The sequence below is a fragment of the Lithobates pipiens genome, unplaced genomic scaffold (assembly GCF_037356315.1).
Source record: "Lithobates pipiens isolate NorthernLeopardFrog02 unplaced genomic scaffold, aLitPip1_a1.2 Scaffold_30, whole genome shotgun sequence".
In the NCBI taxonomy this organism is placed as follows: Eukaryota; Metazoa; Chordata; class Amphibia; order Anura; family Ranidae; genus Lithobates; species Lithobates pipiens.
Window position 1 is genome coordinate 20138980 of NW_027507791.1, and position 24210 is coordinate 20163189.

The window sequence follows — 24210 nt, forward strand, 5'->3', positions numbered from 1 at the left end:
GGGGGGGGACACATTTTTTATTCATGTGGCAAAGCAGGGGGCAGGTGGGCACTGGCAGGGGGCAGGTGGGCACTGGCAGGGCTGGCCGAGATCGGGACTGATGTCCCGATCACGGCCGCCGGTGAAAGGCTCTTTTTTTTTCTCCTCGCGCTGTCAGCGCGAGGAGGAATAATAGCCGATTACCGGCTCCGTTGTATCACATGATCAGCTGTCATTGGCTGACAGCTGATCATGTGATAAGGGGTCGGGATCGACCCCTTGCTCGGATCGGTGATCAGGCGAGTCTCAGACTCGCCGATCGCGCCATGCGCGCCCCTCAGGGGCAAAGGAGATCCGCGCTGTAGCCGTCATTCGGCTATAGCGCGGGTCTCAAGTGGTTAAAGAGCACCTGTCATTTCAGATCCATCATGGCAGCGCCTGTTAGTGGGCATCCGCTCACCTGGCGCCACATCCCTCACCTTGTGTCACTGCCACATCACCAGCAGTCCCATTAAAGTGAATGGGACTGTCGGTGAGTCAACAGCGGGTCAGAGGAGGACAGCCTGCAGGACAAAGATGACAGTTGCTCTTTAAAAATTATGATTTAAAGCAAGCCTTTTTACTAGGGATTTGTGAGCCTCCATAATTTGAAAAAAAAAAATGTAATCCAATGAATGAAAAGGGGTGGACAAAAGACAGTCAGGCTAGGTATAAAAGGACTAGATGATGCTGGATGTTGTTCAAGCCTGTTGTGTTTCTGTTGCAGGCCATACTACTGTTACTTCCCCTTTGCTCTGGGTCCGCGCTCCTGTCTGGGTCAGGTGTTTTCTCAGGTAAGTCAAATAGAGATGTCGATATTATGGAAAGTTTTTTTGCCTTGTACAGCTCATAAATCTCAATCGCCATGATTCTAGAATTGTCCAATTCTAGAAAGAAAGCGGGTGAAATAAATATTGAACACGTCAACATTTTTCTCGGTAAATGTATTTCTAAAGGCGTGATTGACATACAGTTTACACCACAGGTCGTTAACAACTCATACAATCCATACATACTTTGAAACCAAAACAAATACGTTCTGAAATGAAGTTCTGTGTAATAAAATGGAAAATCACAGGGAAAAAGTACTGAACGCATGAAGAAAGGAAGGTGCAAAAAGGCATGGAAAGCCAAGACACCAGATGAAATCTATCAGTAATTAGAAAGCAATCCTGCCCCTTGTCATTGCAAATTAATATCTACTGGTTCGGTCTCAACTGATGGCCTATAAAAAGGTGTCTCATTACCAAGGTGTCACACAAGGATTGCTCATGATGGGTAAAAGCAAAAAGCAAAAAGCAAAGAGCTCTCTCAAGACCTTCACAACCTTATTGTAGCAAAACATTCTGATGGCATTGATTGCAGAAGGATTTCTAAACTTCTGAATGTTCCAGTGAGCACTGTTGGGGCCATAATCCAGGAGTGGAAAGAACATCATTTCACCATAAACCGGACACAACCAGGTGCTCCTCACAAAATTCCTGGCAGAAGCGTAAAAAGAATTATCAGAAGAGTTGTCCAAGAGCCAAGGACCACTTGTGGAGAGCTCCAGAAAGACCTGGATCGTTTAATTCGCTGCACAACATTTAGACAAGCCTGTGAAATACTGGGAGAATATAGTGTGGTGAACATTTCATGTCAAAAGGAACCTTTAGAAAAATATTTACCTAGAAAAATGGTGATGTATTCAATACTTATTTTACCCGCTGTGTCATTGTGCCAAGATTCAGACAAATCTAAATCTGAGAGTAGTTAAATCTGATTTGCACACTGTTGTAATTAGAATGAGATGGGAGAAATATTATTGTATAAAATTGAGTATGGGGCTTATTTACAAATACCAACAAAACAACAGGTATATTAAAGAGGGGTGGAGCTACAGAAAAGTATTTTAACCTTAACCACTTCACCCCCGGAAGATTTTACCCCCTTCCTGACCAGAGCACTTCTTGCGATTCGGCACTGCGTCGCTTTAACTGACAATTCCGCGGTCGTGCGACGTGGCTCCCAAACAAAATTGACGTCCTTTTTTCCCCACAAATAGAGCTTTCTTTTGATGGTATTTGATCACCTCTGCAGTTTTTATTTTTTGCGTTATAAACCAAAAAAAAAGCAACAATTTAAAAAAAAAAAATTTTTTTACTTTTCGCTATAATAAATATTTAGGCCGATATGCATTTTTCTACAAATTTTTGGTAAAAAAAAAATGTAATAAGCGTATATTGATTTGTGCAAAGGATATAGCATCTACAAAATAGGGGATAGTTTTATGGCATTTTTTTTTCCATTAGTAATGGCGGCGATATGCGATTTTTATCGGGACTGCGGCATTATAGCAGACACATCGGACACTTTTGACACCATTGTCATTTATACAGCGATCAGTGCTATACACTGATTACTGTGTAAATGACACTGGCAGGGAAGAGGTTAACCACTAGGGGGCGATGAAGGTCAAAACCATCAGGGAATCAATTTGTCAGAAGAAAACATCCAACCTCAGCCAGCAAATACACAAAGAGGATGTCTGCACCAACATACCGCAACCGCCAAAATGTTCACTAACCCCAATTACCGCAGACCCCACAGAAAACATCATTAATAAACTTTCATGATAGTACCTCACCAATTGACATCATCCCCACAAAACTACTGAAAGAATGCTCCAACCAACCATAACCCACCTCATAAACCGATCATTCCAAGAAGGGATTGTTCCCAGCATCCTCAAACCTCTACTCAAGAAACCAAACCTGGACCCTCAGGACCCAAACAACTGTAGGCCAATTACAAGCCTCAACACCATTTCGAAGATCATGGAGAAAGCTGTAGTATATCAGCTACAACTCCACCTGGATACTCACAAACTCCTGGACCCGCTGCAATCAGGCTTCCGCCCGGATCATGGAACAGAAACAGCACTTCTTAAGATCTGGGACGACGCCCTCGAAGCAGCAGATGACGGAGAGCCGTGTCTCCTCGTACTGTTAGACCTAAGTGCAGCGTTTGATACAGTAGATCACAATACTCTACTCGTCCGCCTCACAGAAGTAGCCGGAGTCCAAGACATAGATCTCCAATGGTTCGCGTCCTTCCTAGGAAATCGGTCACAGACAGTGAAACTAGGAAAATTCCTCTCCGAAACTCAGGCAGTCACCTGCGGAGTCCCTCAAGGCTCTCCGTTGTCACCCGTTCTCTTCAACATTTACATTCGCCCACTCCTTCAAATCATCAGATGCTCAGATCTCTGCTTCCACTCTTATGCTGACGACACGCAACTTTATTTCCGGATCAATGGAAAAAAAAGATCACCAACAACAACTTGAAAACTGCCTCAAATCAATAGAGGACTGGATGACCACTAACTCCCTCCAACTCAACAAGACAGAGCTTCTTATCTTACACCCAAATCATAATCCCGCAACCAAAACCTCCTGGTCTCCACCAACCGTCTTTGGGCAGACTATCTCCCCAAAGACCAAAGCGAAGAGTCTCGGAGTTATTTTAGACGCACAAATGTCAATGGATGTGCAAATAGGATCTGTAGTCAGTGGATCTCACCATCTGCTGCGCATGCTTCGCAGACTCATCCCTTTTATCCCAAAGAATGACAAAGCAGTGGTAGTTGGAACAATCATTAATTCACGACTGGACTACGCAAACTCGCTTTACATAGGATTACCACAATATCAACTTGCGCGATTATAACTGATCCAAAACACGGCGGCAAGGCTGATAACAGAAAAAAACCCTGGGAATCCATCTCTCCTTCGCTGAGGAGCTTACATTGGCTAACCGTAAAAAATCGGATCACGTTCAAGACCCTTTGCCTCACCCACAAATGCGTGCATAGAGAAGCTCCGCAATACCTAATGGAAAAAATAAATCATTACACACCAAACCGCAGTCTTCGATCAGCCAACAAAAACCTCCTCCTCGTGCCCAAAGCCAGGTATAAATCCAAGGGGGATCGGAGATTCGCTGTTCAAGGGCCTCGGCTATGGAATGCTCTACCAATCAACATCCACCTGGAAAAAAAAAAACACGGGGCTTTTAGGAAAAAACTCAAGACCTTCCTCTTCTTGCTGATAATCAAAGCTCGCCACAGCGCCTTGAGGCGATTCAGTTTGCATTGTGCTCTATACAAGTATTTCATTCATTCAAGGGGTTAAGTGTGTCCTAGGGAGTGATTCTACCTGCGGGGCGGGGGGTGGGCTACACCTCACATGACAGCGATCACTGCTCTTGATGACAGAGAACTGTGATCTCTGCCATGACAAGGCAGAACGGGGAAATGCCTTGTTTTCATAGGCACTTTCCCGTTCGGAGGCTCCGTGACACGATCGCCGGTCCCGCGGGCACGGTCACTATGTACACGGCGGGTGCACGCCTGCTATCACCACCTCTTAAAGGGGACATACGGGTACAACCATTTGCCCACCACTGCCATTGTGCCGATGTCCATCGGCGTGCAGCGGTCGGCAAGTGGTTAAAGTGACACTAAACACACACTGTTTAATTGACGTTGTCCCTTCTATTTCTGTATGTGGACGATGGCGCTGTAATTATTTTAAAAACATCTACACAAGTACCGTTTTCCTAACAGATATACAGCTCTCTCCCAGCTCGTCTGCAGGGAAACAAAAGCAGGAGGAGCTTCTAGTCCTCTGCTGCTGGTCACACGTAACAAAAAAAAAAGCCTTTGGAATACAGAGTAAAAATAATTAATATCAATAAACTGTTTTAATTTGTCATAAATATATTTAAAATCAAATCTTTTTTTCATGACGTCCCTCCAGCCTGTGTCTTAGAATAAGAGGGAGGTGAAGCCTTCATTAAACTACATGTCATTTCCCACCCCCTTTGTACTTAGCTGGTTAGTAGGCATGGAGGAGGAAGGAGGGATTGGGCTGTCATTTACCACTGTGTCACCTGGGCTGCTCAGATGTGACAAGGAGGAAATGCTCATCATATAAACTCACTGAAAACTGAGCATTTGCAAAACGGAAAAAAATAGTTTTGAATAGTTTCGTTACAATTTTTTTTTCCGTCGATTCGTTTCATAATTAGTTTTGTTTCATTTTGTTTTCTTTTATTCATTTTCTAACGATTCCAAACTTTTGGATTCAGCAGCGGTCGAAAATGATCGACCAAGCCGAATTCTGTGTGAAGAATAGCTGGTTGTTAAGGATGCGATAGTCCGCTCCTTAGCACTTAACCGAACACTCATCAGCTGTCAGCGGGCTTCGCCAGTGAGAGCTGAAATGTAAACAAAAGAATGCTGGCAAATAGAATTTTGTTTTAAAACCGCATGGGGCCCCCCCCAAATCCATACCAGACTCTTATCTGAGCATGCAGGTCAGGAAAGGCGGGGGGGGGGGGGGGAGGAGAGTGAGTGGCCCTCTCTCTTGAACCATACCATGCCCTCAACATGGGGGTTACTTTGGGGCAGAGGGGTCTATGTACCCCATACTCATTCACATGGGGGGGGGGTGGGATCTGAGGGCCCTTGTTAAAGGGCTCTTTCAGATTCCGATAAGCCCCCCACCTGCAGAGCTCCACCCTGCCTCCCCTTACCCCAAAGCACCCCCCTATGTTGTGGGCATGGGGCCTGGTAGGATTCGGGGGGGGGGGGCATGCTCTTTCCCCATTCCTTGACCTGCCAGACTGTATGCTTAGATAAGGGCCTGCCGTGGATTTGGAGGGGGGACCCAAACTGTTTTTTTTCTGAATTTTTCATTGCCAGCATTCCTTTTTTTACATTTCAGCTGTCAGCGGGAAACCCGGCTGACAGCTGATGAGTCATCAGTTAAGGATGTGGCAGCTGGCTTCCTGACCCGCTCCTTAACCACTTCTGCCTCTGAAGGATTTGCCCCCTTAATGACCAGGCCATTTTTTTTGTGCTATAAACAAAAGTAGACCGACATTTAAAAAAAAAAATAATAATAATATTTTTTACTTTCTGCTGTAACTGACAATTGGGCGGTCCTGCCATTTGATCACCGCTGCGTTTTTTATTTTTGCACTATAACCAAAAAAAAAGTGACAATTGAAAAAAAAAAAAAAAAACACCAATACTTTTTACTTTTTGCTATAATATATCCCCCCCCCCCCCCCACAAAAAAATACAAAATGTCTTCATCAGATTATGACAATATGTATTCTTCTACATATATTTGGTTAAAAAAAATATATAAAAATCGCAACCAGCTTATATTAAATTGGTTTGCACAAAAGTTATCACATCTACAAAATAGGGGATTTATTTATGGCATTTTTTTTTTCTTCTAGTAATGGCAGTGATCATCAATTTTTAGCGGGACTGCAACACTGCAGCAAGCAGATCAGACACTTTTGACACTTTTTGGGACCAGTGACATTATTACAGTGATCAGAGCTAAAAAATAGCCACTGATTACTGTATTAATGTCACTGGCAGGGAAGGGGTTAACACTAGGGGGCGATCAAGGGGTTAAGTGTTCCCCAGGGAGGTGTTTCTAACTGGGAACAGCAGATCTCTCTCCTCCCCTGTCAGGATCAGGTTCTGGCTCTCTGTGGAGCGATCACAGGTGGCCGGCGGACATCGTCGCAGGCGCGTACCCCCTATGCCTCTCAAAGCGTCCAGTGTACACCTATGGCGGTTTGAGAAGCCGTGCCAACCTGCCGCCATATAACGACTGTGGCTGGTCAGCAAGAGATTAACAACCAGCTATTCTTCACACAGAATTTGATTCAGTCTATCATTTTTCGACTGATCCAAATTGTTCCGAAAATGTGGAATTCGTTAGAAAAGGAATAAACCAAAAGGAAATTAAATGAATTTTAGGAAATGTGTTACTTAATAATTTGGCCGAATACATCCGAATAACCAAAAATCTGTCCGAAGTAGCAATCGGACCGAAAACAAATTGGACGTCTATCGCCACTTCAGCTGCAAAATCCCTAGCTGAATTGGTGACATGGATAGCAGGGGGAGATAGAGAGCAGCAGGATCAACCGGGTTTTGACCCGAGTATGAACAGCATGGAATACACCAGTTATTGAGCGTTTTTTTATGATGTGGGTTTAGTGTCTTCTCTCTCCTAATTTTCTCCCTGTTCTTCCTACAGCTGGAGGCCAAAGTGGTGCTGAGTAAACTGCTGCAGAGGTTTGAGTTTAACTTGGTTGAAGGGCAGTCCTTTGAGATCATGGACACAGGGACGCTGAGACCCCGAGATGGCGTTGTCTGCACTCTGACACCCCGGAAAATCGCATCAAAATGATTACAAATTAGCAGTACAGTCACGCTTTAGCGCTTATACACGCCAAAAACAGTCATTATACATGCTAAAAACACAGTCACATTTCAAAGCTCAGTGCCTCATTTTTATGTTATTACAGTGACCTTTCAGCAAACTTTTTTTTTTTTCACCTACTTCACTGTTTTAGGCAACTTCAGCTCTAGGAATGAGCTCCTAAATTCACTCTTCCATTGGTTCCACTCAATTTTTGCCAAAACCTTTGGTGAAAAATTGAAATTTCTCTTTGGGCAAAAATTTGGAGAAATGCATTGGAGTCTGGAGGAGAAATTTTGCCAAAATTTTCTCTCCTATTGACTGGCACCAAAATTGTGCCCAAGGAAGAGATACATAAATTTGGCAAAAAATGTATTTGCCCTCCCTTCTAGGGCAGGGGTCTCCAAACTTGTTAAACAAAGGGCCAGTTTATTGTGGTTCAGAGTGTAAGGGGGGGGGGGGGGCATGGCCAGTGGAAATAGAAAATGTCACAGCATCAGTGGGAGTAAACAATGATTTACTAAAACTGGACAGTGCAAAATCTGGTGCAGCTCTGCATGGGGTAGCCAATTAGCTTCCAATTTCAGCTTGTTCAGTCAAGATTTAACAAAAAAAAAAAAACTGGAAGCTGATTGGTTTCTATGCACAGCTGCATCAGATTTTGCACTCTAGTACATAAACCCCAGTGCCCCATGGTTGGGGTCAGTGGGAAGAACAGTACGCCATAGTGGGGGTCAGTGGAAAGAAGAGTGCCCCATGGTTGGGGTCAGTGGGAAGAAGAGTGCCCCATGGTTGGGGTCAGGCTGCAGTTTGGAGACCACTGTTCTAGGGGATTATTCAAGGAATGAACATTTTTCTCCTAGATGCCGAGACAATGTTGACTGTACTCTGAAACCCCGGAAAACGTCATCAAAGAACTCAAGAGAGCTTAGAATCTACTGTACATCATCAATATGATTTTATAATGACTTTTTTTTTTAAAGTTCCCTCAAAAATGGATTTGTCAGTTGTAATAACTCAATAATTCAGTGGCTTTGTAAAAAAAAAAAAAAAAAAAATTATTTCAAATATCAATGCCTCATTTTTATATTTCATTACAACGTAGAGCAACTATTTACCGACATCAAGGTTTAGGTAACTTTGGGACTAGAGGTGATCTGCAAAAATCCACTCTCCCATTGACTGGATTTTGCCAAAACTTTTTTGTGAAAAATGTAGACTTTTCTATAGGTAAAATGCATCGGGAAAAATATGAGGATAAAACACTTTCAAATTTTGCCCTATCATTGACTCCAATGCATGTCACCGTGTCAATATACATAATTTGGCAAAATTAAACAGGTCATCGTTTTAGGGATCAAAGGAGGAGCATTTTCTCTCTGAACAATGATATTTAGTGAAAAGCATTGTAGTCAACTGAAGGCACATTTTGTCACAATTTTACTGAAGGCAAAATCAGTTTCACAAACATTTCTCCTCCCTGCTCAATATGCACAAGCAGCTGGAGCCAAAAATAAAAAGAGTTTCTTAGAGGTGTCACAAGACTCCCCTTAAAGCAGGAATATGCAATTAGAGGACCTCCAGCTGTTGCAAAACTAGAAGTCCCATCATGCCTCTGCCTGGGTGTCATGCTTGTGGCTGTCAGAGTCTTGCTATGCCTCATGGGACTTGTAGTTCTGCAACAGCTGGCGGTCTGCTAATTGCACATCCCATCCTTAAAGGATAGATTCGGCTTTAGTAACATGTTACATCCATATTTAGTGTGTAACATGTTAACTGAGCAGCCCCTGCATATAACCTCATACCTGAGAGGTTATAGGCGAAACTGACAATCACTGCTACTACAGGGATAGCCACGAACTGGGGTTCTAAGCGAGCACATTGCCCACAGTTATATGGAAAGGGAAATCCTGGGAAAAATAGTCCAATAGGGTCCAAGTGGAAAACACTCACTTCTGTGGCAGCTCACATTGGCGTTCTGTGAATGGCGGTAGTGCTAAGTGAGCAGAGGAGAAGCCGCTCAGCACAGCGGCGGGAAGATCGTGACTATCACTGTAGTAACACTAACTACTACAGTCATTGTTGGCATCCCTACTGGCTCATCAGGTATGAGATTGGTATACTTACACTGTGCCAAGCTAGACCAATGTAACTTTGCAATACAGTTCAAGTCTGGAGTTCAGCTTTAATTACTAGAAGCCAATCTAAAGAAAAAAACAAAACAAAAAACTCATATTAAAAAAAGAAAAAAACAGAACAAAAAACTCATATTAAAAAAAGAAAAAATTTATATATATTTATATATATATATATATATATATATATATATATATATATATATATATATATAAATATAATTTTTATTATAATAAATAATAATAATATATCTCTATCTATAGAGAGAGAGAGTGCGAGAGAGCGATAGATAGAGAGCGATATATATATATATATAGATACAGTCATGGGCAAAATTGTTGGCACCTCAGAAATGTTTCCAGAAAATCAAGTATTTCTTACAGAAAAGTTTTGCAGATGTTTTGCTATACACATGTTTATTCCCTTTGTGTGTATTGGAACAGAACAAAAAAAGGAGGGAAAAAAAAGGAAATTGGACATAATGTTACACAAAACTCCAAAAATGGGTCGGTCAAAATTCTTGGCGCCCTTAACTTAATATTTGGTTGCAAACCCTTTGGAAAAAAACTGAAATCAGTCGCTTCCTGTAACCATCAATAAGCTTCTTACACCTCTCACCTGGAATTTTGGACCACTCTTCCTTTGCAAACTGCTCCAGGTCTCTCTTATTGGAAGGGCGCCTTTTCCCAACAGCAATTTTAAGATCTCTCCACAGGTGTTCAATGGGATTTAGATCTGGACTCATTGCTGGCCACTTTAGAACTCTCCAGCACTTTGTTGCCATCCATTTCTGGGTGCTTTTTGACGTATGTTTGGGGTCATTGTCCTGCTGGAAGACCCAAGATCTCTGACGCAAACCCAGCTTTCTGACACTGGTGCGACCCAAAATCCTTTGGTAATCCTCAGATTTCATGATGCCTTGCACACATTCAAGGCACCCAGTGCCAGAGACAGCAAAACGACCCCAAAACATAATTGAACCTCCACCATATTTCACTGTAGGTAGTGTGTTCTTGTCTTTGTAGGCCTCATTCCATTTTTGGTAAACAGTAGAATGACGTGCTTTACCATAAAGCTCTATCTTGGTCTCGTCTGACCCCAAGACGTTTTCCCAGAAGGATTTTGGCTTACTCAAGTACATTTTGGCAAACTGTAGTCTTTTTTATGTCTCTGTGTCAACAGTGGGGTCCTTCCTCCTGGGTCTCCTGCCATAGCGTTTCATTTAATTTAAATGTCGACGGATAGTTGGCGCTGACACTGATGTTCCCTGAGCCTGCAGGACAGCTTGCATTTCTTTGGAACTTGTTTGGGGCTGCTTATCCACCATCTGGACTATCCCGGGTTGCAACCTTTCATCAATTTTTTCTCTTCCATCCACGCCCAGAGAGATTAGCTACAGTGTCATGGGTTGCAAACTTCTTGATAATTTTGCGCACTGTAGACAAAGGCAAATCTAGATCTCTGGAGATGGACTTGTGACCTTCAGATTGTTGATATTTTTCCACAATTTTGGTTCTCAAGTCCTCAGACAGTTCTCGTCTCCTCTTTCTGTTGTCCGTGCTTAGTGTGGCACACACAGACACACAATGCAAAGACTAAGTGAACTTCTCTCCTTTTTATCTGCTTTCAGGTGTGATTTTTACATTGCCCACACCTGTTACTTGCCCCAGGTGAGTTTAAAGGAGCATCACATGCTTGAAACATATTTATTCACAATTTTGAAAGGGTGCTAAGAATTTTGACCAGCCCATTTTTGGAGTTTTGTGTGACATTATGTCCAATTTTCTTTTTTTTCCCCACCCTTTTCTGTTCCAATACACACAAAGGGAATAAACATGTGTATAGCAAAACGTGTTACTGCAATACTTTTCTGTGAGAAATACTTGATTTTCTGGAAAAATGTCTGGGGTGCCAACAATTTTGGCCATGACTATCTCTCTCTCTGTATATATCCATTAGATATATATATATATATATATATATACACATATACACACATACACACATCTATAGCTCCACTTTTGAAACCTATTCTGCCTTCATACAACCATATTCTAGTATTGATTTTTGACCACAAGATGTCGCTGTTCTACCACCTTCTGCAGACAATCCAAGTCAAACTGCAACAAAGTAATTGTTTCCGTTGCTATGTTGCTGCTTGATGCAAACATGTATTATTTATAAGAGACATATTTACAATTCTGTTTTAAAAAGGCAGGCACAGTGTTTAATCACTTGACCTCCAGAAAATGTACCCCCCCCCCCCCTTCATTACCAGGCCATTTTTTGCTATATGGCACTGCGTTACTGGCAATTGCATGGTCTTGCAACGCTGTACATAAATGGAAATTCTATCATTTTTGTCCACCCACATAAATAGAGCTTTCTTTTGGTCACCACTGCGTTTTTTATTTTTTGAGCAAAAAACTAAATAACACTAACAATTAAAAAAAAAAACAATATTTTTTACTTCTGCCAAAAAAAAACAAATTTCTTCATAGATTTAGGGCAATATGCATTCTGCTACATATTTTTGGTAAAAAAAATTCCCAATAAGCGTATATTGATTGGTTTGCGCAAAAGTTATAGCGTCTACAAACTATGGGCTATAAACTGGAATTTTTTTTTATATACTAGTAATGGTGGCGATCAGCGACTTATAGCGGGACTGCCATATTGCAGCAGGGAATCTGACACTTTGGCTGCATTCACACCAGGGACGGGACAAGGGGTGGGCAGGAGAGACGGCTGCCCTGGGCACTGTGATATCATGTAAGGTGGGGGGAAACCTGAAAGAGATTAGGGGGGGGGGATTTGGGGGGGGGGGGCAGGGGATAAGTATCATTCTATGAGGGGGTGCTAAGAGTGGTGATTTAGGGCCATTTGTGTTGGGAGGGGGGATGAGGGGAAGAAGATTAATGCTATGAGGGGGCAGTTCTACTGGGGGGGGGGGGATTTGAAGGTAGGGAGAGAAAATGTGTACAAAGCAGATTAATTCTCAGTGTTTTTGTGGGGGGGGGGGGGGGGAGAGAGAGAGAGAGAGAGAGAGAGAGAGACAGAGAGAGAGAGACAGAGAGAGAGAGAGAGAGAGAGGAGAGAGAGAGACAGAGAGAGAGACAGAGAGAGAGAGAGAGAGAGAGGGCTTTTCTTTCAGCGGGAACGCGGGTGAACGTAGTTCCGGCACCTCCAGCACTGAATGTATGTACTGGCAAGGGGTGCTGGGGTATCTATTGTTGCTGGCTGCTGGGGTATCTATTGTCACTGGTGGGGATCTGTTTTTGTGTGGTGGGCCTATTGTTGCTGGCTAAGTCTACTGTTGCTGGTGGGGGGTGCAAATTGTTGCTGGGTGAAATCTACTGTTGAGGGAGAGGTCTATTGTAGCCGGGGTGGTATTTTGTTGTGGGGGGTCCATTGTTGCTGGGGGAAAGTAATTTATTGCGTGGGGAATCTGTTGTTGTTGCTGGGGGCGTCCTTTGTTTCTGGGGTGGAGTCTATTGTTGCTGTGGTGGGGTGGGGGGGGGGGGGGGTCTATTGTTGGTGGGGTGGGGGGGGGGTCTATTGTTGCTCATTGCATGGGATCTGTTTTACTACCTTTCTTGTTTTCATTAACAATTTCGTAGAAATTACTGAGCAGCACAAAATACTTGGTTCTGTATTCTCTGTAAGGTGCTGTACTGGGAGGTGTGTAGGTGGTGGAACCAAAGGATGGTACTGAAAGGCAGGTAGGGGGCGGAGACTAAGGGTAATTTGGAAGGGTGGAGTTCCTGTACCTATTCCCTGAGAAAAAAAAGCCCTGTATGTGTATATATATATATATATATATATATATATATATATATATATATATATATATATATATATATGCATGCTTCTGCACAGAACCGCCACCTTGTAGCAGTAAACTTGCTATAGGGTGGTTGTCAAGCTGTTAACATGGATTCCAATGGCCCCAGTTCATTCCAGTGCAGTCAAGAAAAGCCGAATATGCTGCATTTTTCTGTATGACAATTTAAGGAGTAGTGCACTAATTCCACTTGTGCATAAATCAAGATAGTACTGTAACAGTATACTGCCACTACCAATATCATACACAATATAAATAATAAATATTAAAATACAGTGAAAAACGTGACAAAATATATGTATATCACACAGTAGTGATAAGTGATGAATAATTTGAAATATAATTGTCCCACATAATAATAATAACAATGAGTTTAGGATCCTCCTTTAGACTTTGTGCTTCAATATGTGCCTCCTAGTGATATAATTCAGTGATATAAAACTACCACCTCCACCGGCAGGTGAATTGTCCGCTCACCTTAGGGAGCGACCCCTCAAGGTCTGATCACACCTTTTGGGTAATGTGTCTTTGATATTCCTGAAGGGAAACCGCCATTGTGCCTTGGTCTCCAAGTCTCCTCAAATGCGCTGGAAAGCCCGCTTCTCTGGAGTGGCTCAGAGCATAAAGAAAGCTTTCATTGCGCAAAATTATTTAAATAAAGTATTTTATTTAGCCTAAAAATTGCCCACTCACATAGCTATCACTTTGTGTACAGCCAAACCTCCTCCTCACCACTTTTGGGTTCCTTCGACACAGGAAGGGACGACAATGACTCTTTCCCAACACGTTGCGTCATTGATCACATGACTTCAAGGGGGAAAAAAAAACCACAAAAAACTCATTATGTGGGACAATTTTTTATTTAAAACTATTCATCACTATTGTGTGATATACATATATTTTGTCATTTTTTTCACTGTATTTTAATATTTATATTGTGTATGATATTGGTAGTAGCAGTATACGGTAGTATCTTGATTTATGCACAAGTGGAATTAGCGCACTTCTCCTTTAATTGTTATTCATGTTAGTGTAAGATCACTGTTTAAATGTTGCAGCTGTTCTAAGTGTTATAAAGATAGCAATTTTACATAGCAGTGCTTTAGTAATTGGGTACACAAAGTTTTTTTCTGTATGGAACGCAGCAAAATGCACTGGAACATGCATGTCCTTCAATGGAGATGAAGAAAAAAAAAATTGCAGAATGCATCAAAATCGTGCATGCAGAAACACATGTGGAACGCAGAAATTGTTGCGACAACTGCCCCTAAGGCGCCATGCACAAAAATGCCAGTTATACAAGTGTTGAGCGTTTTATTCAGCCTGTAAAAAGCACCTCTGTGTAAGCTTATGTATCCACATATACACAGGTATTTACAATCGTTTTAAAAGAGGAGCATTTACAGGCACTACCAAAAGTGTGTTTTTGAGAGAAGTTGAAGAGCAGAAAAAAATGTGCGTCTAAACACGCATTAACGATAGACATGTAAAGTGTGCGTGTTGATGCATTCCAATGGCCAGAATAAATTAATATTGTGGCTAGTACAATGCATGAAACTCACTACACACACACACAATCGCATGTGCATTATGTGGCTTTAAGCATTTTTTGCTGGTTAAACGCTACCGGGGGGCCACAGTGGCTGCAATTGATGTATACAGTGGCTGCAATGGATGGCAACGATTTGTGCTGAGTGGGGGATTTTAGCAGGGTGGTAGATCTGTACTGGCAGAAAGGGGGATTTATGCTTAGTGGGTAAGTATTCAGATCAGTGCTCAGTGTTTTTGTGGAGGGAATTTTGCTGACACATAATGTTCCTACATCTTTGGGGGAGGGGGCACAACCTGACATGGTTGCCCTGGGCTCTAGATGACCTTGTCCCGGCACTGATGGGGGGGGGGGCTCTGTTTTGCACAGACCAGCCCCGATCCTCTTCTCGGCTAAATGCCCACAATATCAAGCCGATTGTTATGGGGGTACTCATGCAGGCTCGCTCCGGCTCCATCAACAAACACAGTGTGGCTTAAACCATAACGCATCAGTGTGAAAGCAGCCTTAGGCCCCTTTCACACAACTGGGCTGACCCAATCGGACCCTCAAATTACCTCTATGGAGCGGCAGACGTACATAGAAGTGCCCTTTTGTGTCCGCCTACCTACAATTCGATCCACTAAAAAAAAAAAAAAAAAAAAAAAAAAAAAAAAAAAAAACCAGAAGATCTGTCCCCTTCCATCTGGGTGGATAGGAGGGCCCATAAAGTAGAGCAGGCACAGACCCGTCAACCACCCGCTCTGCTCATTGTGGCCAGACACCGGTTAACAAGGCTTAAGTGGCCCTTGCTCAAAAAAGGTTGGGTACCCCTGCTGTAGATGGATATTCTTTGTTCAGATTTCATGTCTGAGGTTTACACACATTTTAAGCTGGGCTGCTCCTCCACCACCTGATGACCCTTCCCCTGCCAATATACATAACCTATACTAGATGTCTTCTGGCTGGTCATGTGGATCCATGAGATCCTCTTCCCATCTTCTCCATTAGAGGGAGTTGTTTCTGCATCAATCTTCTGTAAGCCCCAGCTAGCTTGAGGATGTTAGTACATCTAACACCCCCCCCCCAACCCCACTCCCACCCCAAACTGACAATCAGAGGCGGCCCCTCCATTGTGGGTGCAGCCTCCCCCATCCACTTTCGCCACCCTCCCTATCCATGCGTCCGGCCCCTTTCAGGACAACAGGCGCATTAATTCCTATGGCGGGGGGGGGGGGGGGTGTTTTTTTGAAGCACCTGATTAGAGCCATAAGCTCTAATAGGCTTCAAAATAGGGTTGGCTCAGGGTGCAGAGCATTGCGTCTGGAGCCCACCCAGTTGTGTTGCAACAGCGAATGAATATTCATTGTTGCAACATTGATCCTCCTCCCGACCAGTGGGGAAGCAGGTCTGATACCCGTCACCCGACTGAAAGGACAGGCGATCCTATTGGAAGCCTAGGAGGAGGGGAGGATTAGCACAGCAGAAGTGAGAAGACACAGGAGCCGATGCCCGCCGCTGCCCAATCGCCGGCACTGCCTGATGATGCCCAGTCCCCCGGAACTGCCTGCCGAATGTGCCCACCGCCTAGATGGGGTAAGTGCCAGTGGACCGGCAGATGGGGGTGAGGGGGTTGTTTGAGGTGAAGGGGTGATTGTTTGCCGCCCCCCCCAACAAAAAAAACACCAGCTGCCACTGCTGACAATGCTCATGTTTGCTGTGCCCCTGTACTCCTTCATCCAGAGTGGGGGCACTCTAATAGAGGAGTTACTGGCCAGTTTACTAGGTGAAAGCCAAGGGAAAAAAACAAAAATATCAAAAAACGAATGCAGCCACCACATCTAATGATTGATAAGCTGAAATATATTACATTTATGGTTTTGGGTTTAATACTTTTTCTCGTCCTGTCTGTATAATCCATGTTCAGGGCTGGACGGCGTCCATTCCCTTGGTGCTGTAATGACCAATAATACAGACACACAATTATCTGACTTCAGAATGCTAATGAGCCCTTTGGATGGCAATCAGTGCCAGGCGATGAGCTCCGGCTGCGATTGTGGTGGCCGTTACGCCGTTGCTTGGCAATGGGCAATGGACTGAGCTTATCAGCAGAGAGGCGGCTCCAACAATACCCATCGCTGAACTAAGCGCAGATTAAATAAGTCCATTCTTCCTCCTGTCCGCCTGCCAAATGGCAATAAAACCCAGTCAGAGGATATAAAAAAAACGCTGTAAATCTTATGGCATAACTCTGGCCTTCCCTTCAGTCTTACACAGTTGTACCAGCCCCGTTCCTGGACTGAAACCGCTTACTTTGATTTCACTGCAATTCTCTCAATATGCATTAGAAGCTGTGGCAAGTCAGGCTGAGCCCGCATCACTTACTGGCTGGAGGACATCCAGCATCAGTTAACCCAGGGGGGTCAGAAACCTATAAATCCCAGTCTGGGCTTGCTGAGCCGCCATCCCAGAGCATCAAGCAAAGCGCAATACTGAGGGACTACTTGGAAATTTGGAGCTGTAGTAAGGAGGAAGAGATCCCTCCTCTGTAGGGCCGGCTCCTGTCCCATGCGGAGTGACACCAACTAGACAGGTGCAGAATGAAAAAAATAGGATTTTTAAAACAGCTTACCTGTAAAAATGTCTTTGTACATCAGGGGACACAGAGTCATAGTAATTACTATGTGGGTTATATCGGACCGACAGATGCTGGACACTGGCACGCCCCTGAGGCGTGTACTCCCCTATATAACCCCTCCCATTACCGGGAGTCCTCAGTTTTGTAGCCAAGCAATAAAAGTGTATAAAGGAGAAGAAGGGAAGGACCTCTGTGTCCCCTCATGTACATTAAAGAAAAGGATTTTACAGGTAAGCTGATTAAAAAATCCTATTTTATTTTTTTGCATCAGGGGACACAGAGCCATAGTAATTACTATATGGGATGTCCCATAGCAATGGCAATTGAAGGGGGGGAGACACAACAAAAAGAAGTCAGAGGACTTGTACTGCAGCCTGCAGTACACTGCGCCCAAAGGCAGAATCCTCCTGACCCTTAACATCGATTTGATAAAATATGGTGAACGCATGAACTGAAGACTAAGTCGCGGCCTTACAGAGCTGAGCCATAGAGGCCTGATGATGCACCCCCCAAGAGGCATTAATCGCCCTGGTTGAGTGTGCTTTAACATGAAAAGGAGGACATTTTCTTTTTTAAACCATAAGCCTGAATAATGACTTGACGAATCCACTTGGAAATAGTGAATTTTGAAGCTGCCTTTCCTCTCTTTGGACCATCTGGTAGTAAAAATAAACATCTGTTTTAGGAACCTGAGCGGTCGCCTTTAAATACAGTCTGACCGCTCTCACTACATCAAGGGAATGTAGTGCATTTTCTTCCCTACATCGAGGCTCTGGGAAGAAAGAAGGAAGAACAATATCTTGGTTTAAGTGAAAACCTGTCACCACCTTTTGGCAGGAATTCAGGATGAGGACGTAATACCACCTTATCCTTATGCATGATCAGATATGGCTCTTTACAAGACAGAGCCGTTCCGATACCCTTCTAGCAGAAGAAATTACAAACAGACTATCCTTCTAGTTAAAAGAACCAAGAGAATTTCACGTAAAGGTTCAAAAGGCTGTTTCTGAAAAGTCGACAAGACCAAATTCAAATCCCAAGGATTTAGAGGTGCCTTGATAGGGGGATTGAGCCGTGTTACCCCCTGACCAAAACTACGCACTAAAGAGTGAGAAGCCAGAGGCTGTTGAAAAATATTGACAAGGCCGAGATCTGGCCCTTGATAGTATTCCAGACCAGCTTAATTTCTAATCCCATTTGCAGGAAATCAAGGATCCTACCTATGACATATTTCCTGGGGTGCCAACCCCTGGATCCACACCAGGAAACATATGCCTTCCAGACTCTATAGTAAATGAGCCTGAAAGCTGGCTTTCTGGCATTAATCAAGGTAGATATTACCAAAGGAGACAACCCACGATCCTTTAGAATGCGGGTTTCAATAGCCAGACCGTTAAATTTAGCGTCTGTAAGGTACGATGGAATACCGGACCTTGCGCGAGAAGGTCTGGCCGTAATGGCATAGTCCAAGGGATTCCTACTGCCATCTTTATGATCTTGGCAAACCAAGATCTTCTGGGCAATGCTGCGGGCACCAGAATCACCTCCTTTTGTTCCTGCTTGATCCTGCGAAGAAGACGCGGAAGAAGCAGAACTGGAGGAAATGCATAGATCAGAGAAAACCGTTTCCCATGGGAAGACTAATGTGTCTGTTCCGCAAGCTAGCAGATCCTTTGTTCAACACAAAGTTGTCGACCTTGTTGAATCTGGACGCAAATAGCTCTACATCCGGAGTACCCCATCTCTCACATATCGCTAGGAAGATGTCAGGGTGAAGAGACCCATTCTCCTGGAAATAATTGTTGGCGACTCAAGTAGTTCGTCTGCCAATTTTCTATCCCGGGAATGAAAACTGCTGATAGGCAAGGGACGTTGTGTTCTGCCCAAGCTAGAACCTGATTCACCTCTTTTTTGGCTGCATGACTCCTCGTGCCCCCCTGGTGATTGATCTAAACCACAGCCGTGGCATTGTCGGCCTGCATCCTGACAGGACAGTCCCTTAGTCTGACCGCCCAGTACTTTAGAGCCAGACAAACTGCCTGAATCTCCAAAATGTCGATAGGCAAGGTCCTTTCCAACTTGGACCACTTCCCCTGGACAGAATCCTCTTCTAGGACTGCTCCCCAGCCTAGAAGACTGGCATCCGTAGTCACCACTTTCCAAGAGACTGGTAGAAACGATTTTCCCTTTTGGAGGTTGCTGGATATCAACCACCATTTTGGCTCTGACGCACATTGGGAGCCAGACGAATTGGAAAATCTAAGGCCTGAACCTTCTTGTTCCAGGATGCCAGGATTGCGTTTTGTAGCAATCTTGAATGAAACTGCGTGTAAGGGACAACCAAATGGAAGGCTTTTTCTTTGCCTTGAGGAGTTGAATTAGTTCTATAATGGAACTGATTATTTTCTGGGGTAGAATTACATTTTCCTGTATGGTATCTATGACCAGACCCAGGTACTGTAATCTCCTTGATGGTTTTGAGGAGGATTTTTCTAGGTTGAGAATCCAGCCTAGAGATTCCAGTTAGTTTACCGTTGTGACCAGACTGTGGTTTAGAACTGAAACTGAATGATCTATTAAAAGTAGATCGTCTAGGTAGTCTAGAACCGTTATGCCCAGAGCCCTTAATCTGGCTAAAGGAGGCGCCAGAATTTTTGAGAACACTCGTGGTGCTGTGGCTAGACCGAATGGCAGGGGCACAAATTGATTTTCTACTTTGAAGCGCAGACATTTCTGGTGAGCAGGAAATATTGGCACATGGAGATATGCATCTTTGATATTGATAGAAGCCAATAATTCCGCTCCTTGGAGGATGGCTACAACCGACCGGATTGATTCCATGCGAAAGGATCAGATGTTCAAGTGCCGATTCAGATCTCTGAGATCTAGAATAGGTCTTACTTCCCCGTTTGGCTTTGGAACCGTAAAGAGGCTTGAATAAAAACCTGTGCCTCGTTCCTCTAAGGGAACTTCTGATATCACTGATTTGGAGAATAGATGATCCAGTGCTAGAAGGAGAGCCTTCTTCTCTGGATCCTTGGGAACATTTGACCTTAGAAACTGAGGCGGCGGAAAAACTCGGAACTCTAGTTTGTAACCTAGAGAAACTGCAGAAGCCACCCATCTGTCTTGACATTGCTCCTGCCAGATCCTTGAGAATTGCAGGAGCCTTCCCCCCACCCGAGCGAGCGGGGCGACCCTTCATAAGGAGGCTTTAGCACTCTGTTTTGTGGGCTTTCTGCCCCAAGATCTCTTCTGATCTTGGCTCTGCCCTTGGGGTTTTCCCTTGAACTTGAGGCTGTCGAGACTGCCTAGAGGCTGATGTCCCTGGTACAGGAGAAGAAGCCCGCTTAAAGGAGAAATGTCTGAATTTCTTCTTTACTTGTAAATGAGAGCTTTTGCCATTAAAGACCTTTTTGTAGGTATTTATCCAAATCATCTCCAAATAGGCGTTCACCATGAAAAGGGAAACTTTTCAGCCAAAGAATTCTGCGAGAATGAATGACAGCATCTCTCATAGTGTCTACACAGTGCGTCTGATAAATCAGCACAATGTTGGGCCTGTTCAGGCAGAAATTTAAGCATCTCCTCAAACTGTTCCTTAATGGACTGGGATACGCCAATTGCGGCAAGAACCGGCTGCGCTGCTGAACTTACTAAAACCATATGGTTTTTAGAAAGAAGCTCCAACTTTTTATCTGCTGTATCCTTTAACATGATCGCATTATCAACCGGACATGTGAGATTCTTATTCACTGAGGCAATCGCAGCATCAACCGCTGGAACCTCCCATTTCTTATAGAAATCTTCTTCCATAGGATACAGTGTGGAGAATCTCTTAGGCGGATAATATTGTTCATCCGGATGTTCCCATTCAGCATACATAAGCTTCCTTAGCCATGCATAAATAGGAAGGGCATCCCCAGACGGAGGAGGTTTTAATGATCGTAACTTAGAGGTGGGATCATCAAGAGCCTGCGCTGCAGGTAGCAAAAAAGTTGAACGTAACCAACTTAGTAAGAGAGTGCACAAGCAAGCTGTCTTGTGATGTTACTCCTTCTATATTAGGATCCTCAGAAGAGGATAAACCAGTATCTTCCCAATCTTTGGGAAGATCTGCCTGATCCCCAGCAAGGGAAAAGACAGCATGGCTAGCCCTCATCAAGGATTGCTACCAGTGGAGCTCAGCACAGCACATCTTTACTCGTGACCGACACCTTAGACCCTGGCAAAAAAACTGAGGACTCCCAGTAATGGGAGGGGTTATATAGGGGAGTACATGCCTTAGGGGCGTGCCAGTGTCCAGCACCTGTCAGTCCGATTTAACCCACATAGTAATTACTATGGCTCGATGTCCCCGATGTAAGAAAAGAAATATGTTTTGTTTCAATTTGTTATTTACATAAATTAATTTAACCACTTCAGCCCTGGAAGGATTTACCCCCTTCCTGACCAGAGTACTTTTTGCAATTCTGCACTGCGTCGCTTTAACTGACAATTGCACGGTTGTGCGACATGGCTCCCAAACAAAATTGACATCTTTTTTTTCCCCCACAAATAGAGTTTTGTTTTGATGGTATTTGCGATAATAAATATCCCCCAAAAATAAATAAAAAACTTTTTTTCCTCAGGTTTAGGCCAATACGTATTCTTCATTTTTTTTGTAAAAAAAAAAAAAAAAAAAAGTCGCAATAAGAGTTTATTGATTGGTTTGCACAAAATTATAGTGTCTACAAACTATGGGATAGTTTTATGGCATTTTTATTAATAATTTTTTTTTTTTTATTGTAATGGCGGCGATCTGCAATTTTTAGCATGACTTGAACATTATTGTGGACACATTCGGACAATTTTGACACATTTTTGGGACCATTGGCATGGCTATAAAATTGCATTGATTACTGTAAAAACGTCACTGGCAGTGAAGGGATTAACCACTAGGGGGCGGGGAGGAGTTAAGTGTGTCCTAGGGAGTGATTCTGACTGTCTGCGGGATGGGCTAGCAGTGACACAACCCTGATCGCTGCTCCTGATGACAGGGAGTAGACGATCAGTGTCCTGTCACTAGGCAGAACAGGGAGATGCGGTTTACATTGGCATCTCCCCGTTCTTCTGCTCCCTGACACGATCGCGGGTATCCCAGCGGCGATCAAGTCCACGGGCACGGAGCTTATGGCAGGCGTGTGCATGGCGGGAAATTCAAAGTAACGTACAGGTACATTACTTTGCCCAGCCATGCCATTCTGCCGACTTATATATGCTGACAGCGGTCAGCAAGTGGTTAACCATTTGTCGAACGCCCGCCGTCATCGTTATATTTCAGCTGTTTAAAGTGGAATATCTTTGTTATGGCAGCAGCTAGCTGCCATAACCCCGTCACTTCCACCCATAGCTCTTAACCACTTGCCCACCGGGCCATAGCCGAAAGACGGCTACAGCGCAGTCGGGTTATTCTGGGAGGGCGTCCATGGACATCCTCCCAGAAACTTTTTTTTTTTTATTGCATTTCATAGTGTAAATGATAAGATCTGAGGTCTTTTTGACCCCAGATCTCATATTAAAGCGGTCCTCATGTTTTTTTTTTTTTTTTCTATTACAAGGGATTATATTCCTTGTAATAGGAATAAAAGTGACATTAAAAAAATAAATAAGGAAAAAAAAAATACATTTTTAATGCTCCCTGTCCCACCGAGCTCGCATGCAGAAGTGAACGCATAGGAAAACGGTGTTCGAACCACACGTGAGGTATCAGAGCGATCGGTAGAGTCAGAGCAATAATTCTCGCCCTAGACCTCCTCTTTAACTCAAAACAAGCAACCAGTAGAATTTATTAAACGACGCCTATGGAGATTTTTAAGTGTAAATGTTTGTCGCCATTCCACGAGCAGGCGCAATTTTAAAGGGTGACACGGGTATCAATTTACTCGTGTAACATTATCTTTCACAATATAAAAAAAAATTGGGCTAACTTTACAGTTGTCTTATTTTTTAATTCAAATAAGTGTATTTTTTTCCAAAAAAAGTGCGCTTGTAAAATTGCTGCGCAAATACCGTGTGACGGAAAGTATTAAAAACGACCGCCATTTTATTCTCTAGAGCGTTAGAAAAAAAAAATTATATATATATATATATATATATATATATATATATATATAGATATAGATATAGATATAGAGATATTAAATATTTGGGGGTTCTAAGTAGTTTTCTAGCAAAAAAATAAATATTTTAACTTGTAAACACCAAATCTCAAAACGAGGCTCTGTCCTTAAGTGGTTAATTATTTTATATTTAATTTGTTTTCCAAATTTTTTTTTTTCCAGATTTGAATCGATTTGAATTTAGATCAATTCGAAGAGTTTTCAAATCCAATTTCGAATAGTTTTCGAATCATTTTTCAATTCCAATAGTTTTTCAAATTTCAACAGAGAATAAATTAGTAAAGAGAACACTGGGAGTTTAAATGAGGCGGTGACCTGGTAAGATCAATTGCCTCCATTCCTATCTAAATGAGACAAACAGGAGGGTTGGGATTTTAGATGAAGCACTAAGGTATAGAAAATTTTAATTGATTGGAAATCAATAATATGTTACATGAATGTAATCATGAGTAGACATACCCTGTTTCCCCAAAAATAAGACCTAGCGTGATTGTCGGTGATGGCTGCAATATAAGCCCTACCCCCCAAATAATCCTTGTTTTATATTCAGGGTAGGGCTTATTTTCTGGGGAAAAAGGGTAGGGCTTATATTGCAGCCCTCACCGGCAATC

At 43.2% G+C, this 24210-nt stretch overlaps 1 protein-coding gene across 1 annotated transcript in view; it reads left to right on the top strand.

Annotated features, from left to right (window-relative positions):
* Nucleotides 1-8362, top strand: part of LOC143942446 (cholesterol 24-hydroxylase-like) — an 84341-nt gene extending 75979 nt beyond the window's left edge. Inside the window, exons 14-15 of the mRNA XM_077463744.1 lie at nt 746-812; nt 7128-8362. Of these exons, the coding sequence (XP_077319870.1) occupies nt 746-812; nt 7128-7280 (220 nt within the window). The 3' untranslated portion in view covers nt 7281-8362. The remainder of the gene's footprint in view (nt 1-745; nt 813-7127) is intronic.
* The last annotated feature ends 15848 nt before the right edge of the window (nt 8363-24210 follow it).